This window comes from Carassius gibelio, chromosome A21 (assembly GCF_023724105.1).
Source record: "Carassius gibelio isolate Cgi1373 ecotype wild population from Czech Republic chromosome A21, carGib1.2-hapl.c, whole genome shotgun sequence".
Lineage (NCBI taxonomy): Eukaryota > Metazoa > Chordata > Actinopteri > Cypriniformes > Cyprinidae > Carassius > Carassius gibelio.
In genome coordinates, this window is record NC_068391.1 from 15,361,848 (window position 1) to 15,380,939 (window position 19,092).

The 19,092-nt window shown below is 35.5% G+C and overlaps 2 protein-coding genes across 3 annotated transcripts; one reads left to right on the plus strand and one right to left on the minus strand.

Annotated features, from left to right (window-relative positions):
* Nucleotides 1–623: 623 nt before the first annotated feature.
* LOC127941649 (argininosuccinate lyase-like) lies at nucleotides 624–8,881 on the plus strand. Its single transcript, XM_052536957.1, has 16 exons — nucleotides 624–841; nucleotides 982–1,176; nucleotides 3,853–3,936; nucleotides 4,074–4,130; nucleotides 4,216–4,313; nucleotides 4,402–4,479; nucleotides 4,637–4,714; nucleotides 5,250–5,302; nucleotides 5,446–5,508; nucleotides 5,821–5,935; nucleotides 6,831–6,915; nucleotides 7,800–7,859; nucleotides 7,947–8,030; nucleotides 8,262–8,342; nucleotides 8,436–8,542; nucleotides 8,643–8,881. Exons 1-16 carry the CDS (start codon nucleotides 827–829, stop codon nucleotides 8,791–8,793), a joined length of 1,404 nt encoding a protein of 467 aa, XP_052392917.1. The 5' UTR covers nucleotides 624–826; the 3' UTR covers nucleotides 8,794–8,881.
* Nucleotides 8,882–10,778: 1,897 nt separating this feature from the next.
* LOC127941656 (carbonic anhydrase 4-like) lies at nucleotides 10,779–17,046 on the minus strand. Of its 2 annotated transcripts, none has more exons than XM_052536971.1 (8): nucleotides 16,971–17,046; nucleotides 14,271–14,318; nucleotides 13,968–14,132; nucleotides 13,415–13,560; nucleotides 13,211–13,303; nucleotides 12,451–12,517; nucleotides 12,166–12,326; nucleotides 10,779–11,418 (listed from the first exon to the last, which is right to left on the minus strand). In XM_052536971.1, the coding sequence occupies exons 1-8, from the start codon at nucleotides 17,023–17,025 to the stop codon at nucleotides 11,224–11,226; spliced, it is 930 nt and encodes a 309-aa protein (XP_052392931.1). In that variant the 5' UTR covers nucleotides 17,026–17,046; the 3' UTR covers nucleotides 10,779–11,223. The 2 variants fall into 2 exon arrangements, with proteins under 2 accessions (XP_052392931.1, XP_052392932.1); XM_052536972.1 differs by lacking the exon at nucleotides 16,971–17,046 and adding an exon at nucleotides 14,673–14,757.
* Between the last annotated feature and the right edge of the window lie 2,046 nt (nucleotides 17,047–19,092).

The window sequence follows — 19,092 nt, forward strand, 5'->3', positions numbered from 1 at the left end:
ATCCTGCGACAATACCAAAATCTAAACTGAATCAATAAATGTTGTGGAAGTGACACTATAGATTAGAAAAATATGTGTGAAATGTTATTGAAAAATATTATATTTATATTAAATATAATATGATGTATTTATATAAGATTATAGTTATATAAAAGTAATATTATGAAAAATAAGAGTAGAATTGTGCTTGCAAGGAATCAAAAGAATATATAATAAAATGACACTTACAAAAGTTATAAACCCAAATATGGGTTAAGGGAGAAATGGATTCATAAACAGATGCATTAGCAAAAATACAAATCTGCAAACATAAATAAATTACACTGTTGATTTTATGTATTTGCAAAGTTATTTTACAAAAATAAATGAGACATAAAAATATTTAATCAAATAGTTAAGGACATGAAGTAGATTCATTCTTACTTGTCTCCCTGCTCGTTTTAAGGTGATAGCGCCATCCACCCTTCAAAACTGTAACTGCAAACTGTATTCTTTCTTTTGGGAGGCGGTTCGATCAAGCATTGGTTCTCTAAAATGAAGGACAGCGCCCGAAAATGTCGCTTTAGATTTTGGTTGGTTTGCGAGCATCTAATTAACATATTGTGGGCGGGGCTTTGAGTTCCCAAAATAAACGAGGAAGAAACTCGGGTCACAAGGTATTGAATGGACAGCTTCTTAGTTCTTACAGTGATTCATTTTCATGAATCGGTGGAAACAAACGACAGTGATTTGGTCCTTTAATTGTCCGACCTTTCCTTTTTCTGTTTTAATGAGCTTTAGTTTTCGGTTTGCTCATCGTAGATAAAGATTGCTTGAGACTGTTACAATGGCAAGTTCAGAGGTAAAGATCGCTCATTTTCATAAAGTCAGTCTGATTTAGTGTGTTTTTAGTGTGTTTTTTTTGTGTGATTTCCAAACCTGTCAGAAACCACGAGCCATGATTTACCCTAATGTTTATGTTTATTATTTTGCTTTAAACAGGGAAATAAACTATGGGGTGGCCGCTTTGTGGGAAACACCGACCCTATAATGGAAAAGTTCAACGCGTCCATCGCGTACGACCAGCGCATGTGGGAAGCTGATATTAAGGGGAGTAAAGCCTATGTCAAAGCTTTACAGAAAGCAGGTCTGGTCACGCAAAACGAGATGGAACAGATTCTTACAGGACTTGACAAGGTGATTATATTATTTACCCCATTACCCGAATCATAAACCTGTCTGATAGCATGTTTTCTTTTACAGTGTCATCTTTCTCATTCAATTTCGTTTGTTTTCCCTTGAACTATTATGATACTTTGTAAATATTTACCAGGATACTGTTTCATAGTCCATTTTTCCCTTTAAAACCAAAGCTTAATACATCACAGACAATGACACAGACACCTCCATGTGCACAAAACAATAGCCATGTGACAATGCTGATGGTGAAGCTACTGCAGTTCAAAATGGCATTATGTCAACAACTGGCCAACTAGAGCAGACTGGGGCTAGTTGTCACATTTTGAATATTTCATTTCAAAATTTAATGATTAATAAAAAAAGATTCACCAAACATAGACCATGCAAACAGCAAGAATGTAAAAGAACAGAAATGTAAAAGGTAATGTTCAAAAAAATAAACTCATTTACTCAACCAATAGTTTAATGTATTGTACAAAAAAAGTAAAAAAAAAAACAAAACAAAAAAAAAACAATCAGACAATTGAAATTTACACTTTCAACTATAATAATAATAATAAAAAAATCAAGAGATATAAAAAAATAACATGACGATTTTGGAACTTTAGTTTGGATTATAAAATTCACAACATTTATTCTATATTGTGTTATTCTTTGTAATTATTCTAATAATTAAACTTTGAGACATTTTAACATCTGCAGGAGAAAACAACATTTTGTGTAATTGGACTATTAATATAACACCTTTATACTTTAAACCTTTTTATAGTTACTGCACTGTTATTTTAGGATCACCGAGATAATATTATAGTTTTTATAAATATTTATATTATTATTTTATAAATATTCTGTTATAATTTTAATTGAAGTTAGTCATTAAGCCTGATTTAATCATGCTAGTGTAGCTGCACAAACCAATGGCGCTTTAAGCCACCAAAAGGGTTGGAGCCGACTGCTATATAAGTAAATTCTGAGCACCATTTCGTCAGACTTTTTCTCCTTCAGTAGCGAAGGTCATCTCCTTGCTGGACATGAAGCTGAAGCAAGAAGCTCAGCCTGCTGCTTGCCGCCATGAGAAGAAGCCCCAGCAGCAGAAGATCACTAGAAGCCTTACCCCTGCAGCTATACGGCATCTATTAGAGCAAATTTTCTGGCAATGTTGTTGTAAATGTAGCGTTGCTAGTGTGACTCATGCTAGGGACACCCTGCATGATGCATATGGGCACGGTGAATGTGGAATACTTTCTGAGAGCAAGAGCCTCACCCTTCTCTGCTCGCAGATCACCTTCTTCAATGAAGGCAGCCCTACTCTCCCTTTTCTCCCCTTTCAGCTAGCTCGGAGAAGAAACAGTGAAGTCATAGGCCGAGCGACCAGGTTTGATTGATCCCATGCCGGCACAGGTCCCATGTCAATCTCTCCACAGCACTTTGATCAGGGCACAGGGCAAACTCCTCTTGCTGAGTGTAGTTCATGTGGCAGCCAGACTAGACTAGGGAGGAGACATGCTGTCCAGGGTGCAGATGACAGATGACAACTTTCACTGCCCAATTTATTTTTCAAAGCAGCGAGATGCCCTGGCCAACGATTGGCCTAAGCAGCTTGGGTCTCATTAGCCCCTTTCACACTGCGATTCCGAAAAATACATGGGTAAAGTGTTCCGGCAATTGTTCCCGGGTTGCAAGATTTTGCACTTTCACACTGTCAGTGATGACCCAGGATATGTTTGTGCTTTCACACACAACCCGTAAAGGTCCAGTAATGACACGTTACATCAGGGCGTGATGTGTAATGTACTAGTGGAAAACGTTAGAAACGTTATACTTTTACTAAAACAAGCGAACGATCTCGACGTCAGCGCGGAAAGTGAGGAACTTTTGTTCACACAACGCTCGTTCCGGGACTGAACCCGGCAATGTTACTAGGTCCCCGACCCAGGTTCAATGCCGGAATCAATCCCGGGACGTGTTTGCTTTCACACAGAAGGTGACCCAGCAATGTTCCGGCAATTTGCCGGGTCCGAAGTGCAGTGTGAAAGGGGCTATTATTAGCTCATGTTTACAGGAGCCCTCAGTATGGGCGCCCCGGGGCTTGGCTTGCAGAGCAGCTTCGTTCTGCACTTGCTTATGGCATGGTGCGATTGGGTCCTCATAACGCAACAGGAGAGACTGTTTGAAAGGGAACCTTCGGTTTCTTACATAACCTCGGGTCCCTGAGAAAGGGAACAGCGTTGTGTAGGATGCTGTGCTTTAAAGCTGCACGTGATTTGATGACTGTTGCTTCAGTCAAAAGTTTCTGATGAAATGGCACTTAGAGCTGATTAATATAGCAGTCAGCTCCACCCCTTTTGGTGGGTTAAAGCGTCAGGGGTTCGTGCAGCTACACGAATGTGATCAAATTAGGCCTCAATGTCAGAATAAACAGGAGTTTCCCTTATCTAAGGGAACTGAGGCTATGTAAAGTAAAGTGTTTTTATTTAATTTAAGTTTATTTCATAAAAATGTTTATAGTTTTAGTTAAATATAATAACGGTGAGCTCCTGAGATATAGCTCTAGTGGCAACTAACCCCGGTCTCCCTATATGGCTGTACATATTGCAAAAAGATTTATCAGACATTTTTAATTTCTTGTCACAAATTCTGAATAACTGAGGTATTTAAACATATCTTTATCAGGTTTTTGATGAATGGTCCAAAGGCGAGTTCAAGATCAAACCAGGAGACGAGGATATTCACACAGCCAATGAACGCAGACTGAAGGTCAAAAGAAAACACTGAATTATTTATTGAATAAGAAGAGATTTTATCAGTTGACCATGTGGTGTAGCTTATAATTCTGAATAATAAAAAAGTAATGTTACAGGAAATTCAGTCATTGTTCATGTCTTCTTTTTAAGGAATTTATTGGTGATCCAGCTGGAAAACTTCACACAGGCAGGAGCAGAAATGATCAGGTTTAAATTGAATTCAGTTTAATTTGTCACATGATATTTACAGGCATACAGGCTTTTGACCGAACTCTTTCCATTTGCTGGATAGGTTGTAACAGATATGCGGCTCTGGCTACGGGACGCTATTAACTCTCTGAAAGAACTAGCTTTGCAGCTCATCAGCACTATGGTTGAAAGAGCTGCAGTGTAAGAATGCCCACTATGCTCACATTATCTTACTAATGTACAAATACCAAACACAAACATCCCAAACTATTTTCCTTTGTCCATTCAGAGAGATTGAAGTCCTGTGCCCTGGATACACTCACATGCAGAGGGCCCAGCCAATCAGATGGAGTCACTGGATTCTCAGGTGCATTTTATGTAGAAGAATTCTGTCTTATTTATATTTTAGTCGAGACGGGGCAACAGTAAAGCGGTAACAGTGTTAAGTGTTGTGATCTTGTATATATGGACTTGTGGATACATACATCTGGTCATAACTGATAAGTGTTCATCGTTTCTCTCAGTCATGCAGTGGCCATAAGCAGAGATGTTGAACGGCTGGAGGACATCAGGAAACATGTTAACGTGATGCCCCTTGGAAGGTTATTTTTGTGTATATACAATACTGAAAAGTTTTTAAAAGAATTCTCTTATGCTTATTAAGGTTGAATTTATTTAAAAATAAAAACTGTAATATTTGTACCTTTTAAATGTTGAACTTTTAAAATTTGAATACATTTTAAAATGTCATTTATTCCTGCGATGGCAAAGTTGAATTTTCAGCATCATTACTTCAGTCTTCAGTGTCATAAAATCCTTCAGAAATCATCCTAGTAAGCTGATTTGGTGATCAAGAAACATTTTTTTTATTATTTTCAATGTTGGAAACACTATTGCAATTGTAGCTGTGATACATTTTTTTCTTGATCATTAAAAAATATAAAGTTCAAGAACAGCATTTGGAAATGTATCATTATCTATGCCTTTACTGTCATTTTTTAAAATAAATCCTGACTAAAAAATAGTTTTCAATTTACAGAAAAACTCTTACTGACCCTAAATGTTTGAACAGTACCGCACACACTTTTATTTTTGAGATACATTGATATATGATATATATTTTTATTTGCCTTGCAGTGGAGCCATTGCTGGGAATCCCTTCAACATTGACAGAGAACTTCTTCGCCAAGGTTGACGTCATTTGTTTTCCTGAATAAGTAATGATTCATGAAGTGTGATCCTGTGATATATATTTGTGTATATGGGTCAAACTGGTCAGCTACGTAATTATTTGTTTTTTTCATCTGATTTAGTTTTTTTTTTCACTCCCCAGAACTAAATTTTGATAGTATCAGCATTAACAGCATGGATGCTACTGGACAGAGGGATTTCGTTGGTATGTATAATCATATACAGGTCATCAGTAATTAAAGGGATGATTCATATAAAAATGATAATTCTGTCATCATGACTTTCATTCTTCTGTGGAAAATGTGCTTTTCTTCTTTTTTTTTTTGGACCATTAAATGAAAGTCAGTGGTCACCAAAACTGTTTGGTTACCAACATTCATCATAACATCTTCATTTATGTTCCACAGAATAAAGAAAGTCATACAGATTTAGAACAACACGAGGGAGATGATCATTGAATTTCCAGCTTTGGGTGAATAATCTGTTTAACAGAATGTGTTTGTAATCTTTTGGACAGCTGAGTTTCTCTTCTGGGCATCAATGTGTCTCACACACCTCAGCAAGATGGCAGAGGACCTGATTTTATACAGTACAAAAGAGTTCTCCTTCATTACTCTGACTGATGCATACAGGTGAGGACAGCAGTGGTCAATCTTGAAAACAGTACTTTTTTAATTATTATTATTATTATTATTATTATTCAGCTTTGCCACCACAGGAATAAAATACATTTTTAAATATAGAAACACATATATTTCTAGTTTTTTTTATTTTAGTTCTAATAATATTTCACATTATTATTGTTTTCCTGTATTTTTAATCAAACAAAGGAAGTCTTGTTGAGCATAAGAGTGTTTCGAAATCAAGAACGTGTCTTGTGTGTAGGCCCCATAATACGTCATAATGCCAAAGCAGACAGAAATCATTAATTTGAAGCCCTTGGGTTAACAGTACAGTATTTTCCTTGCATTGCTATCATGTTCTGCATTATAATCACCTCATTTGTCACATATGCACATTTCCATCATGAAACAGAAGGAGTTGCTAACTTGAGCTTTAGGCTCATATAATTCAATGACTTCTATGGTACGCTTGCCAAGAAATCTCAATGAGTACACATGTCCCTTCTCACGTCATCACAAATTCTTCCTTGTTAGAGCAAATCAATTTTCTTCCTTATACTATAATTCTTTATGGACTGTGAAATGTTCGACCTGTTAACATGGACTGATTTATCTTTATTAACCATAAACTGGTTACTACACAGCCAGTACTGACCTTAGTTAAATAGTAATTGTTCACTCAGAAATAATTATTGCCTATTTATTAACAACATTATCATGTTCAGAAAAGCTGACCTATCTGCCGTGGAGAGCAGGATTCAACTCTACATAGTGGCCTCGGGATACTTACACTGTGAACATGAGCTGACTGATGTGTACTGAGGGATACAATGCTTTTCTGCTTTGTATGTGTGCCTTGTGTGTGTAGTTAATCAGAGCTGTTGTTTTTATTTTGCGAGAACAGCACTGGGAGCAGTTTAATGCCTCAGAAGAAGAACGCAGACAGCCTGGAGCTCATCCGCAGCAAAGCAGGACGAGTGTTTGGCAGAGTAAGATACAGCAATGACTAATGAAGACAACCAGAGACACCCATATAGTCTTTTGATTGAGATCAGTCTATGGGAAATTTAATAATTAGTACTAGGGCTGTCAGTTTAGTTGCTATTCATTTAGGTATGCACAATATAATGGTATCTTATCAGTTATCGAGTAATGGATATTTAATAGTGCATGTTTTATTCTCCTTTTTTAAAATTTAGATTAGATTCAGTCATCCAACTCTTACTTTAAGTTAATTTGTGAAAACATTAATAATTTAATAATGCTGTCAAATATCACTTTTAGCGAACCCAAAGTAATTATTCACTTTTCAGTCTGTGCTTAATGTTATTATGCCTAAATTGACTTTTAAATATATATTTATAAAATATTTTATCTTTAATTTATTTAGACAAAATTGTATAATATTTTAACATAGACTTTTTATTGGTTATCAGCAATAACATTTAAATAATTATCAGCTTTATTTAAAATATTTGCTATAATAACAATATTAAAAACAATTATTTAATCAAATTAATATAAATTAACATAGCAGACAAAATAGTCAAATATTTTAATGTCACCCATTTATTAGTTATCGGAGATAACGTAAAAATATCTTTGGCTTATTGGCCAGAATTTTCATATCATATCAGTATTATAAATATTATGTTATAAAAATAAAAGTAGCCTACTTAACAGACAAATTGTGTAATATTTAAATATCACCATAACGTGAAATTAATTGTTGGCTTATTGAGCAGAATTTTCATAACAGTGCATACCTCGTTAAATTATAATAAAATAATATTTAAAATAGTAGTAATATTATAATATTGAAATACAAATATTTTGTATACTTTTATCTAATTTAACTTTCATTGTAATACAGTGTACAGGGTTTCTGATGACTCTTAAGGGCTTACCCAGCACATACAACAAAGACCTACAGGTATGTCCATGACAGCCAAAATATGAAAAAATATGATATTTTATATTATTTTAAAACATTTTCTGAATATATATTTTGCCACTGCAGGAGGATAAGGAGGCCATGTTCGACACATATGATACAGTACAAGCTGTGTTGCAGGTGGCAACAGGTGTCATTTCAACTCTAAAGGTGAGAGACGGGTTGTAACACAAGTTAATGTTGTTTTGTCATTGACAATGAAAAAAAAAAACTTCAGTTAAACAGTAAGTAGGGGAAATGCTGAATGAGATGCAGACGTGTTGGAGCATGTCATAATCCATTGTCAGTTTAGAATGTGAGCAGTGTTTTTGTTGTTTCGTTTCCTTTTTTGTTCATTGTTGAGAAAGAGATCTTAGGCACTTGTACTTTTCCATTCCTCAGGTCAACCAACCAGCGATGGAAGGGGCCCTCAGCCCAGATATGCTGGCCACTGATCTTGCCTACCATCTGGTCAGAAAGGGAGTAAGTCCATCAATTCATCAACTTAACGTTTTATGATTCCATATATGTCAGTAGAGCTGAATGAAATCTGATATATATACATATATATCTAAGATGCCTTTCAGAGAAGCCCACAGTTGTGCAGGGAAAGCCGTTTATATTGCTGAATCTAAGAACATCCATCTGTCCCAAATCACTGTAGAGGACCTTCAAACTGTCAGGTCGGCAGTCACATTCAAACTAAAAGGACATCTTATAGTAATTGAAATGTTTTTAATTTAGATTTTTTTATTTTTTTATTTGTTTTTTCTTTATATCCAGCCCTTTGTTTGACAAGGACGTTTCTTCACTGTGGGACTACAACAGAAGCGTTGAACAGTACAGCGCCCCCGGTGGTACGGCTAGGAGCAGCGTCACAGCTCAGATCGAGCACTTCAGAACCTGGTTACAGGCACAAAAACAGAAACCATAGTTTCATTTTGGTCCCACTTTATATTAAAGGAACACTCTGCTTTTTAAAAAAAAAAAAAAAAAAATGGGCTCATTTCCCAACTCCCCTAGAGTTGAGTTTTACCGTTTTCTTATCCATTCAGATGATCTCCGTGTCTGGCGGTAACACTTTTAGCTTAGCTTTGCATAGATCATTGAATCTGTGTAGACCGTTAGCATCTCATTCAAAAATGATCCATGAGTTTTTATATTTTTTTCCTATTTAAAACTTGACTTTTCTGCAGGTACATTGTGTACAAAGATCGGTGGAAAATTAAAAGTTGCAATTTTCTAGGCCGATATGTTTAGGTACTGTACTCTCATTCTGGCGTATTAATCAAGGAACTTTGCTGCCTAATCATGGGTGTAGCAGGCACAGTGATATTAGGCAGTGCCTCTAAATAGTCCCGATATGGCCTATAAAATCCCAACATTTCATTTACTCTTGGTTTTAGTACACAATGGAACTACAGAAAAGTCAAGTTTCAACTCTTTGGTCATTTTTGAGTGAGATGCTAACGGTCTAATCAGATTCAATGATCTATGCTAAGCTACGCTAAAAGTGCTAAAGCCAGACCCGAAGATTGGCTGAATGGATTAGAAAACCGTAAAACTCAAATTTTTAACTCTAGGGGAGTTGGAAAATGAGCCTATTTTCAGAAGAAGGAAAAAAAAGAAAAGAAAAGTGGTTCCTTTAAGTGGCCTTAATAAATGTACTTACATTTCAATTAATCATTTGGTATATTGTACTTATATTTAAAAAAAATACCTGCATGCAATAACATCTGTAATAAATTTCTGTAACTGCATTTATAATTACACTGTTGACCCATCCCTTACACCTTAACCCACTCTTAATCCTACCCATACCACCAAACCTGTCCCTAACCTTACCCATATCCCACGTCAATAGCAGCAAAAGTGTTTTGCAGTACAATATGACCACAATAAGTACATTGTACTGATTTTTTGATACAAGTACATAATGGTTAAGGCTACTTAATATAAAGTGGGACCCTCATTTCTACAAGGGTCACTAGTACAGTAGGTACTCTTTTATATTTGAATTTGGCATGTTATGCCTGCATGTTACATATGAACTTCAATTGGTTCAAAAGAAAAAAAAAATCTATACATGACAAACAATATTTACAATAAAATATAATTGCAAATAAATGAAGAATTTGTGTACTCACTTCATTTGTACTTTTATTAACATCTTTTGAAAAATGATGTACAACTTACACCCCATATGCCCTGCATATGAAACACAATTTGTTTTACATGTTTGTATCAATTTTAATCATCAAACCATAGCCATATGAAACATTAAATTACAAGAGAATCATAAGAACATCAAACATTAAACGACAGTAAAATTGGGATTTAATCAGGCCTGGTAAATCATGAAAATGGTAAGTAATGGAAAAGTTGATTGTGACGATCTTAATGGAGGATAAGAAAGCTTCAAATGAGCCACATTCAAATCTCAAGCTATTTTGTATTTTTTGAAGACTTTTGTATAAAGGTATAATTATTGGTACATACAGTATAAATATAAATGGAAGTCCTTCCCAGCAATATATATATATATATATATATATATATATAATGTCATGATTCTGCCTTCATGTCCTGACTTTTCTCTAGTCTTGAGGCAGGATCATGACAGACCCATGTTTTGTGTACAAGCACATGGCCTTGTCTTTGGGCCATATGCTTTTGTTGTCTCGTCCCCTTGCCCCGCCCCCTTGTTTTGCTAGTTTTGTCGTGATTGCCTTATCTGTGCCACCTGTTGTGTCTTAATTAGTTTTCCTATTTATATCCCCTAGTGTGCTCTGTCTTTTGTCGGTTCATTGTTTCTACATATGTGTTCTTTAATGTTAGCTTGTGAGATATTGTATCATTGTCACCCCTTGAAGAAGTCGTTGTTTTACCCATGAGTTTTTGTTTGTAGTTAGTGTTTAGAGTCTTTGTTTATCATGTCTACCCAGTCTTGTTAAGTTATATAGTCTCTGCCCTAGTCGTTGTTTTCCCCCTCGTGGGTTTTGTTTTCCCCTTTTGTATTTAATAAACCGTTGTGTTGTACTTCCTGTCCGCAAGTGAGTTCCTCCTTACCCGCCACATAACATATGTAAATGTGTGTGTGTTTCTAAAATACTTTACAGTAATCACGAACAAATAAAAAAAGTAATGGAAAACAGATGGGAATCCTGAAATAAACAAAGCCAGATAAAGCTGCCACAACTGAAGGAAAATATCCCATGATATGAAAAGAGGCACCAGTGAGACAATTGACAAGAAATCTCCATCCCATCTTCATTTCAGTGCTCAGGAGATTGATTAGCTATACTTTGTTTCTGGAAGTTTGATACAGAACATCCTGTGTTAAAAGAGACGTGTTCTCTACCATTCAGTGAAAACACCTTTGTTGTCCAAAAACACAAAAGAGGCTCAGAAACAGGGTGATTAGATTGGGCAGGACACACAGACTGTGAGCTGGCACTGATGTGTACACAACTCGTCCATTCAGATTCTGCACAGGACGGAATATTCCAGTCATTGGTTTTTCTGTTCCAAATAACAGCTGTTTATCCACTGACATCAGCTAAAACAAGAAAAGAAAGATGGTCAAAATGATCAGTGTGTGTGAATTAAAACCTGCCTTTCATAATCATATGCTTAAGGCAAGGCACTACAGGTTCGCTAAACGGTTTAGCTAATAGAAATCACAATTATTTTCATAGTTGATTAATCACAGTACATTAAGATGATTGTTTTGTTTTACAAGTTTTTAGAAACGTTTTGTTTAAATATGCAAATTATACATTATATAATTAAATATGCACTCATTTGCATATTGGATAAAGCCAGGTTCTTAATTATTCTCTCATTTTTTTTTACCTAAAGGGGTTTTTGATATCTCTTTTTATCAGAGCATAAACCAGAAAATATTGTCAACAGCAATAAAATAAAATAAAAATACTCAGTGATTTTAGGAATAAATATTATATAAATCAAATGACAACAAACCTCTTGTGTAAAAATCTTAAGAATATAGATAGGAATAGGAAAGTTTGATATAAGACTCATTTAAAGAAAACAAGCTTTAAAGGTATGAATTGTAATTAAAATGTACAGATACAAATAGTTAAAATGTAATAAAATAACACGTAAATTAAATACTTAAAAAACTCCACTAGTAGTCTAAAAAAAAAAGACGTTATGGAAGAAAAATGGTTTTGCCCATAGTGTCTTGCTTTGATTACAATCACCAGCATCTCAGGAGAATTAGTGTTGACTAACATATTGATCTCAGTTTGGTCTATGCGTAAAATAAAAAGTCACACTGTACCTGATTTTCGCTTATGGGCAGAGTCTGTTGGAAGACCGTCCACACAACGGCCTGGTCACAGCCTGGTGTGGTCAATGAGCCCGAGTACCGATAGTAGTTCAGTTTACTGGCTCGAGGGATGATGTCAGTCAGTCTAAAATCCTCAATTTCACTGCTGTTCCCTTTTGATCACATTAGGTAATGTGGAACCACAATGCAAAATGCAAAACATGTTGAATAGATAAACTAATCAAAAATAAGCAACTCAGTCCCCCCAAAATAACGTTATCTTCGATAATGACTCACCTTCATATCGGACTCTTCCTAAAGCCTGTATGACTCTGTCCAGATGTTCGTTTTCCCCAGAAGTCACCTAAAAGTGGGATGGCAAAAGTCAGGTATTAATATAGACATCAAATTATTATCTACTTGGTTCATAAAAGGGGAATCAATATGAATAAGAACTGGGGCTGTCAAAACCAAAATGATGGAAAAGTAATATACTGTAAGATGTCATTAAAGTAGTCCATGACGCCTGCATTATATACTATGTATAACATTGTATGAGGTTGATCTTCAAATTATTCAGTATAAATCTTTAAACGTGAATGTAAAGATTTAATTAAATTTTATTATAAAAAAAAAAATCACAAAAAAACATTTAGAATTTTAATGTATGATTGTTTGAATTTGAAATGATAAAATAAACCTTAACTGATCTATATATATAAACCTTTAAACTTGTTTAATTTATCTAACTGTCTAGGCAACATTTCTCTTTTTCATTTAGTTTAACTTGAATAAAAAAAACTATACAAACATATTTTTAAAATAAAATAATAAAAAATGACAAAATACACAACAAAACTGCTACTAAAACATAACTAACATTAAAATGAGAACAAAACAAAATAATAATAATAATAAAAAATTAATTCAAAATATTAATAAAAACTATAAAAGTATCTCAGTTAGATAAAATACACCTATTTGGTGAGCTATAAAAATTTGTGTTCAGATAATGTTCTCACAAAAAATATTTGAAATATCACAAAGGCATCAGTACCTCAAAAAAGAAGGCAAGTGCTGCCACCCCTCTCGAGTCATTTAGAGCCTCTCCCAAGCTGCCATACTTTTCTTTAATGTGAACAATATGGAGCTGGGGGACACAATGCATCATTAAAACCTGTCATAATGTAACTGGGAGAAAATGATAGGCTTATTAGCTTTTTATTGTCCATATATGTTTGTTAGTGACATGGACTCTCACCTCCATGGGGTATCGCTCCCCGTCCACAGAATGCTCTGAGCCCTGGCTGCCGTTCTCTCCCCAGTGCAGGTGGAACTGGACGGCCTTGTATGTGGCTGGCAGACCTCCACCACGGAGACGCACAGATTGAGGAAGTGTGAAGTGAGCTGGAAAGAAGCATGGAGCTTGTAATTATAATGAACTGTTACAAGATTCAAAAGGTAACCGAGTTCGAAGTAAATCTTGTATTAAAGCAACTGAATTAAACTGAATGGAATTTTTTTAACTTAAGGTAAAGTGATCAAAAATTAAAAATCTGTCATTAATCAACCTCATGTCATTCCAAACCAGACTTTTGTTTATCTTTCAACACAAATGAAAGACATTTTGAATTAATCCTACTAGACTGAAAGTCCATTGAAGGTTCATTCCACCAAAATGTTAACAACGCATAAAGTTCATTAAGTCATTGCAAAAGTAATTGAGCCTTCTGAAAAGACAGTCTAATGAACTAACTGATGACAGAATGTACATTTTTAGATGAACTATGCATTTAAATTTCAGTTCAATCTACCTGAATGTCCATGATTTTCCACAGTCATACTGAAAACTTTCTCGTGGCCCTCGAAGATAAAACAGGTCAGTTTTGGGTCATGCTTCACTCTGCTTGTGACTATATTGATGGGTGATTGTCTCTGACCTCCACAATTAGGAAAAAGATTCTTCCACTCTGAAGGCCCTGGATGACACAATTAGAAAACACATTATTCTCACTGTATTCACCCATATGAGAAACTGTGAACAAGGACTTTGCTTTTGTGATGCAAAAACCTGTGAGTCCAGGTACAAACTATCTTGTATTTGTGTTTGTTCTCACCTCTACATGTGTCATGACAGGAAACCTGGCTCTGGTAGCACCACTCACCTGGAACAGAGAGAACAACCTGATGCAATTGGTTCCATGGGCCACTGCTGGAAAGTATTCAGATCCGTGACTTGAAGCCAAGGTTCAGAGCGGTCTTAAGAACCAGTTATGATGGTGGTTATTAACTAACAAATTTGTTATATAAAGCCCTGTTTTGATTCACAATGTTTTTCCTGATAATCGGTGAGCCATCTAACTGAGTCCCCCTCCTGATCACCAGGTTTGATTGAGTGCAGAACATGTGCTTGAATGCAAGGGCACCTTAAGTGTTTTCACATTACCCATCGTCTACCTGTGCACTTGCATCCCCTTCAGTTTAGCTTGCACAAAAAGGAAAATTCATCATTTACTCACTATCACGTTGTTCCAGAACTGTATGGCTTTCTTTGTTCATGAAACACAAAAGAAGATGAAGTTAATGGGGACCAATGTTGTTTCTTTGGACCCCATTGACTTTCACTGTATTTCTTCCTTCCACAAATGAAACGAAGTCCTTACTGTCTCCAAGTTTTAAATAAGAGTTATTCATTTTACAAGAAAATATTTCAGTCTTTCTACTTCAAAATCTATCTCTTTAAAATCATTTTAAGCTTGGCATTAGTTTTTTTTTTTTTTCCAAAAGAACTGTTATGCAAATAAAATTAAACTACTGCAATGTGATGCTGCATGTTAAGCACGAGAATGACTTCAGTTACAAAAGAGAAAAGTTGCACTTATGTTGATATTATGGACACGTGCATGTACCTGTATTACATCTGCATCTGTCTTGTAACTACGAAGCATGTGAAAGAAGACGGTGAACTTTGAAGAGGTCAACATGCACAAGGTGACCCTCTGTTAAAAAGTAACCTGTCTGGATTCAATAACCCAAGATGCACTGCGTTACAGGCTAGATTAACCCATGACAGAGCAATATCAATGACTGTCAGAGCAAATGTGCTGCAAAACATTGCAACTCAAACTTGCCATGTGCAATATCATATTTAAGTCTCTCTTGCACAATTTTTTGTATTTGATTTGCATGGTAAAGTTTACCTAAACACTATACCTAAAAATACAAAATGCAGATAATTTGTCACTACCCAAAACACACACATAGTACAGATTATCTCCCTCTGCTTTTTGGATCATAATTACATTTGGGACATAATTTCCCATGAATAACCCCAACTTTTCAAATCATTCTGACACCTCTGGTTTTGCAGTTTCAGGGTAAGGGCTTGTGGTAATACAAGAGCACAAACTATAATGTACTTGGTGTATTCAATTCATAACATACAGGGCATTTAGACAAGGCACAGAAAAATTTACTAGAACTGCATTCCACTCAAAGGACAAGGAGCAGGAGAATGAAAAGCTGTGACTCGACTAAAATTCTACCAGATAGCTCATAGAAGTGTTTATGCATAGGTACTGCTGATTGTTGTGTTGCACCAACAATATTTATTATTATTATTATTATTTCTTTTATGATTATGCTATCACAAATCAACAGCTTTCAGTCAGTGGACAGGACTTTCATGCCACCATAATAAGTTTTTTTATTAATAGTGTTATGATGTGTAACTTTATACAATGGAGCCCAAGGCACACATTCTTTTCTCGATTTACTAAATTAATAAATTAACCTAGACTCTGTTGTTTATGGGTCATTAATCGCTAAGCTACATGTCACTATTCAAAAGGAAGCAATTATTGCGCTATTAATGTAAGATACACTTTTCCCTGTGCTCCACTTCGCCATCCTCTTTGACTTTTGCTGCTAGGCTATAACTGCGTAATCGCTCATGGTAAAAAAAAAAAGTCTGTTCGACTGATAGAATCGAAGGGATGAAAGTTATTTTAGCGACATACAGGTACGAATCACAACATAAAATGCGCTCCGACTCTTTACTGACATACAGTTGCGCTTTACCTGGGGATTTGATATTTCTGCGATGGGCTATTTGAACTCGAGGCCTTGTTCGAAAATAATAGGCCGTCTACTGTACCATATGTCATATCTTTTAATAGCCTACAGATTTTTTATTTTATTAGTACTGATTTTCATTTCTAGCAAATATTTACAGAATCATTAAAACTGAATAAAGGGGTGAGAAAACGGAACTCTGGTTTTAGCTGTTTATTTAATTATTTATTTATAGGATTTTGCATTTATTTGTCATATATGCCTAGCAAGGCTAAATATGTGTGTATGGCTAGCTTAAAATGTGTAATAACTTGTTTCCATTAGAAAAACGCAAAACAAGCATTTAGTGATCTCAGACTTTTGGATGACTATACAGGCTATGTGAAATTAAATATGGGTTCACATAAAAATGTTTGTAGCAGTTTGTAGCCCTATAATGTATACCCTATTATATTTCAAATAATTATACTGTGGAATAATTATATGGAATATATATATATATATATATATATATATATATATATATATATATATATATATATATATAGTGCCAGACATACTTGAATTTAAGTTAGCATTTTGTAATTTAAAAATGTAGCCTCTTTTATTTTGCTTAGAGCAGTCATTTATTCAATTATACTGCCAAACAGCCAGAGAGATACACAACCAGCAGCTAAATAGCCCAAGACCACCCAACCACCAGAATAGATAGATAGATAGATAGATAGACAGATAGATCTTACCTGAGCAGAGTTCTAGAACCAACAGAACAGATGAGAGAGAGAGAATGGACTTCATGTCTACAATACCAATACAAATCTCACTGCCTTGTGTGGCAGGGACCAATTTTATAGAGTAGCTAGAGGAAAGGAAGGAGGGGAGAGGGGGAAAGAGAGTTTTACAGGTAAGAGTTAAAATGGCAGGTGTAGGGCATTTGAGGCCCTTGATGAGGACATTTAACTCTCACAATACAACCTACAGCCAATTGAACCTAGTGAAGTTTTCCCTGAGCTCTGGCTTAATGAGTTTGCTTTCCCAAAGAGCCTGTGGAGGGCACTATTCCACAGAACTACTACAGCGTAAAACAAAACCTTATTTATTTATTTTTTTAATTCTGTTTTAGGGCATGTTGCTTTAAGCACACTGTAAAGTTTGTCTTTGAAGACACACACATGCTTCAGACCCTCTGAGAAATGAATGAGAAATGAATGCTGGTTGTCAGTGAGCTACATATATCCATGGAGGAAATAATTTCAGTCCCTCCAGGTGACTCAAAGTCTAATTAAACATGTGGGGTGTCAGGACATGTTTGGACGTTTCGGGTGACTGTTTTGAGAATGATGAATGATGTAGAACAAGGCGGCCTGTCTTGTTAACCATGTCTTGTTGCTTTGGCACTGAAATCAGTTAGCACGACAAAAGCGTCTAATTAGAGATATGGGAAAACAACAATGCTGCAATGATAAATCACCCCAGCCTTTTTCCGACATAATGAACGCACCCCATCACTCTCCTTTTCTTTGCCTCTTACGATGTAGTCTTGGGCTTTTAAAGATGGGAAGCCTGTGCTTTAAATTAAATTAATGTTAACCTCCTCTCAATCATTCATCATTCCATCTAAAATGACTGGAGCTGTTGTACTGCATCGTTAAAACAGAGAGACCTATTAAAAAGTCATAAAAGCCAACTCAGCATGAAGGTCTGCCCTGTTGAGCTTTAGCATCCAAACTGGAATGACTCAATTTTATGGACATCATATAGCGTGGACGTGCGATTATGAACAAATGAAGTGGAAGGTAAACAGTAGGCAGCAAAAGGACAGTAGAGAATTAGAGAAAGGACATAAATGTACTGTAGTGCCCCAGTTTTGATGTGTGTGATGCCTCATTGACTCGTAACTCATTGTGGAGAATCATAGATTAGAGAGTCTATTGACATCTACAGTATGATGTACTAAAGAGATTCACTGTATTTGTGTTTTACCATACCTGAACACACACATGCTGGTGTCACTATATTAGTAAGGACATCATACAGATTTTATTTTTAGGTGGTTTCACACAAAACTATCCTGTTAAAGGGACAGCTTTATACCTTAAATATTCCTAAAAAGTTCATATTCATACTTTAAAGTAGAAAGGCAGTAAGATAGGTTACTAAAAAGTTGTGAGGTACTATATGAACCCCCTTACCATCACAGTGACAAGCTGTTGTAGCTGTAAAGGTCAGGTCACATTTACTGTTTACATTTAATCCATTCATCTGAATGGGAATCCACACAATTGGGAATTTTGTGTGAGAGCAAAATAATTATCCATGCAGATTTCACAAGGGTTTAAGTTGGTCATACTCATAATGAGTTTAGACGCTGACCAACAGAACGCTGCTTGCTATGCAAGTAACTTCCTTGTGAGCTGTGCGTTCAACCCAGTCTCACGGCAGTTCGTCATTGAGGACACGGAATTTAATCTATTGAATCATCTTTATGGACACGAATTTCCCTTTTTTTTCGTGTCATACAGAACGACCTTCAATCTAATGTATTTCAATGGGACGTTTTTTTTCGCGGCTGCACCTAGTTTTTCTTTCGAGAGCACAGTATTGTTTTTATCTCAATTGTTATTAATTTTGCAAACTTTAAGGGCTACACTACCCAACATTTAATCAGGAGATTTTAAGCCTTTTTGTATTGCTTTATATTCGATAGGCCACTCAAAATGAATATATTTATTCGTGTCCATGGGGACGTCTTTCAATCTAATCTATTTGATGCACCTCGTTTTTCTTTTGAGAGTACCATTGAAATACATTAGATTGAAGGTCGTTCTGTATGGCACGAAAAAAAGAAGGGAAATTCGTGTCCAT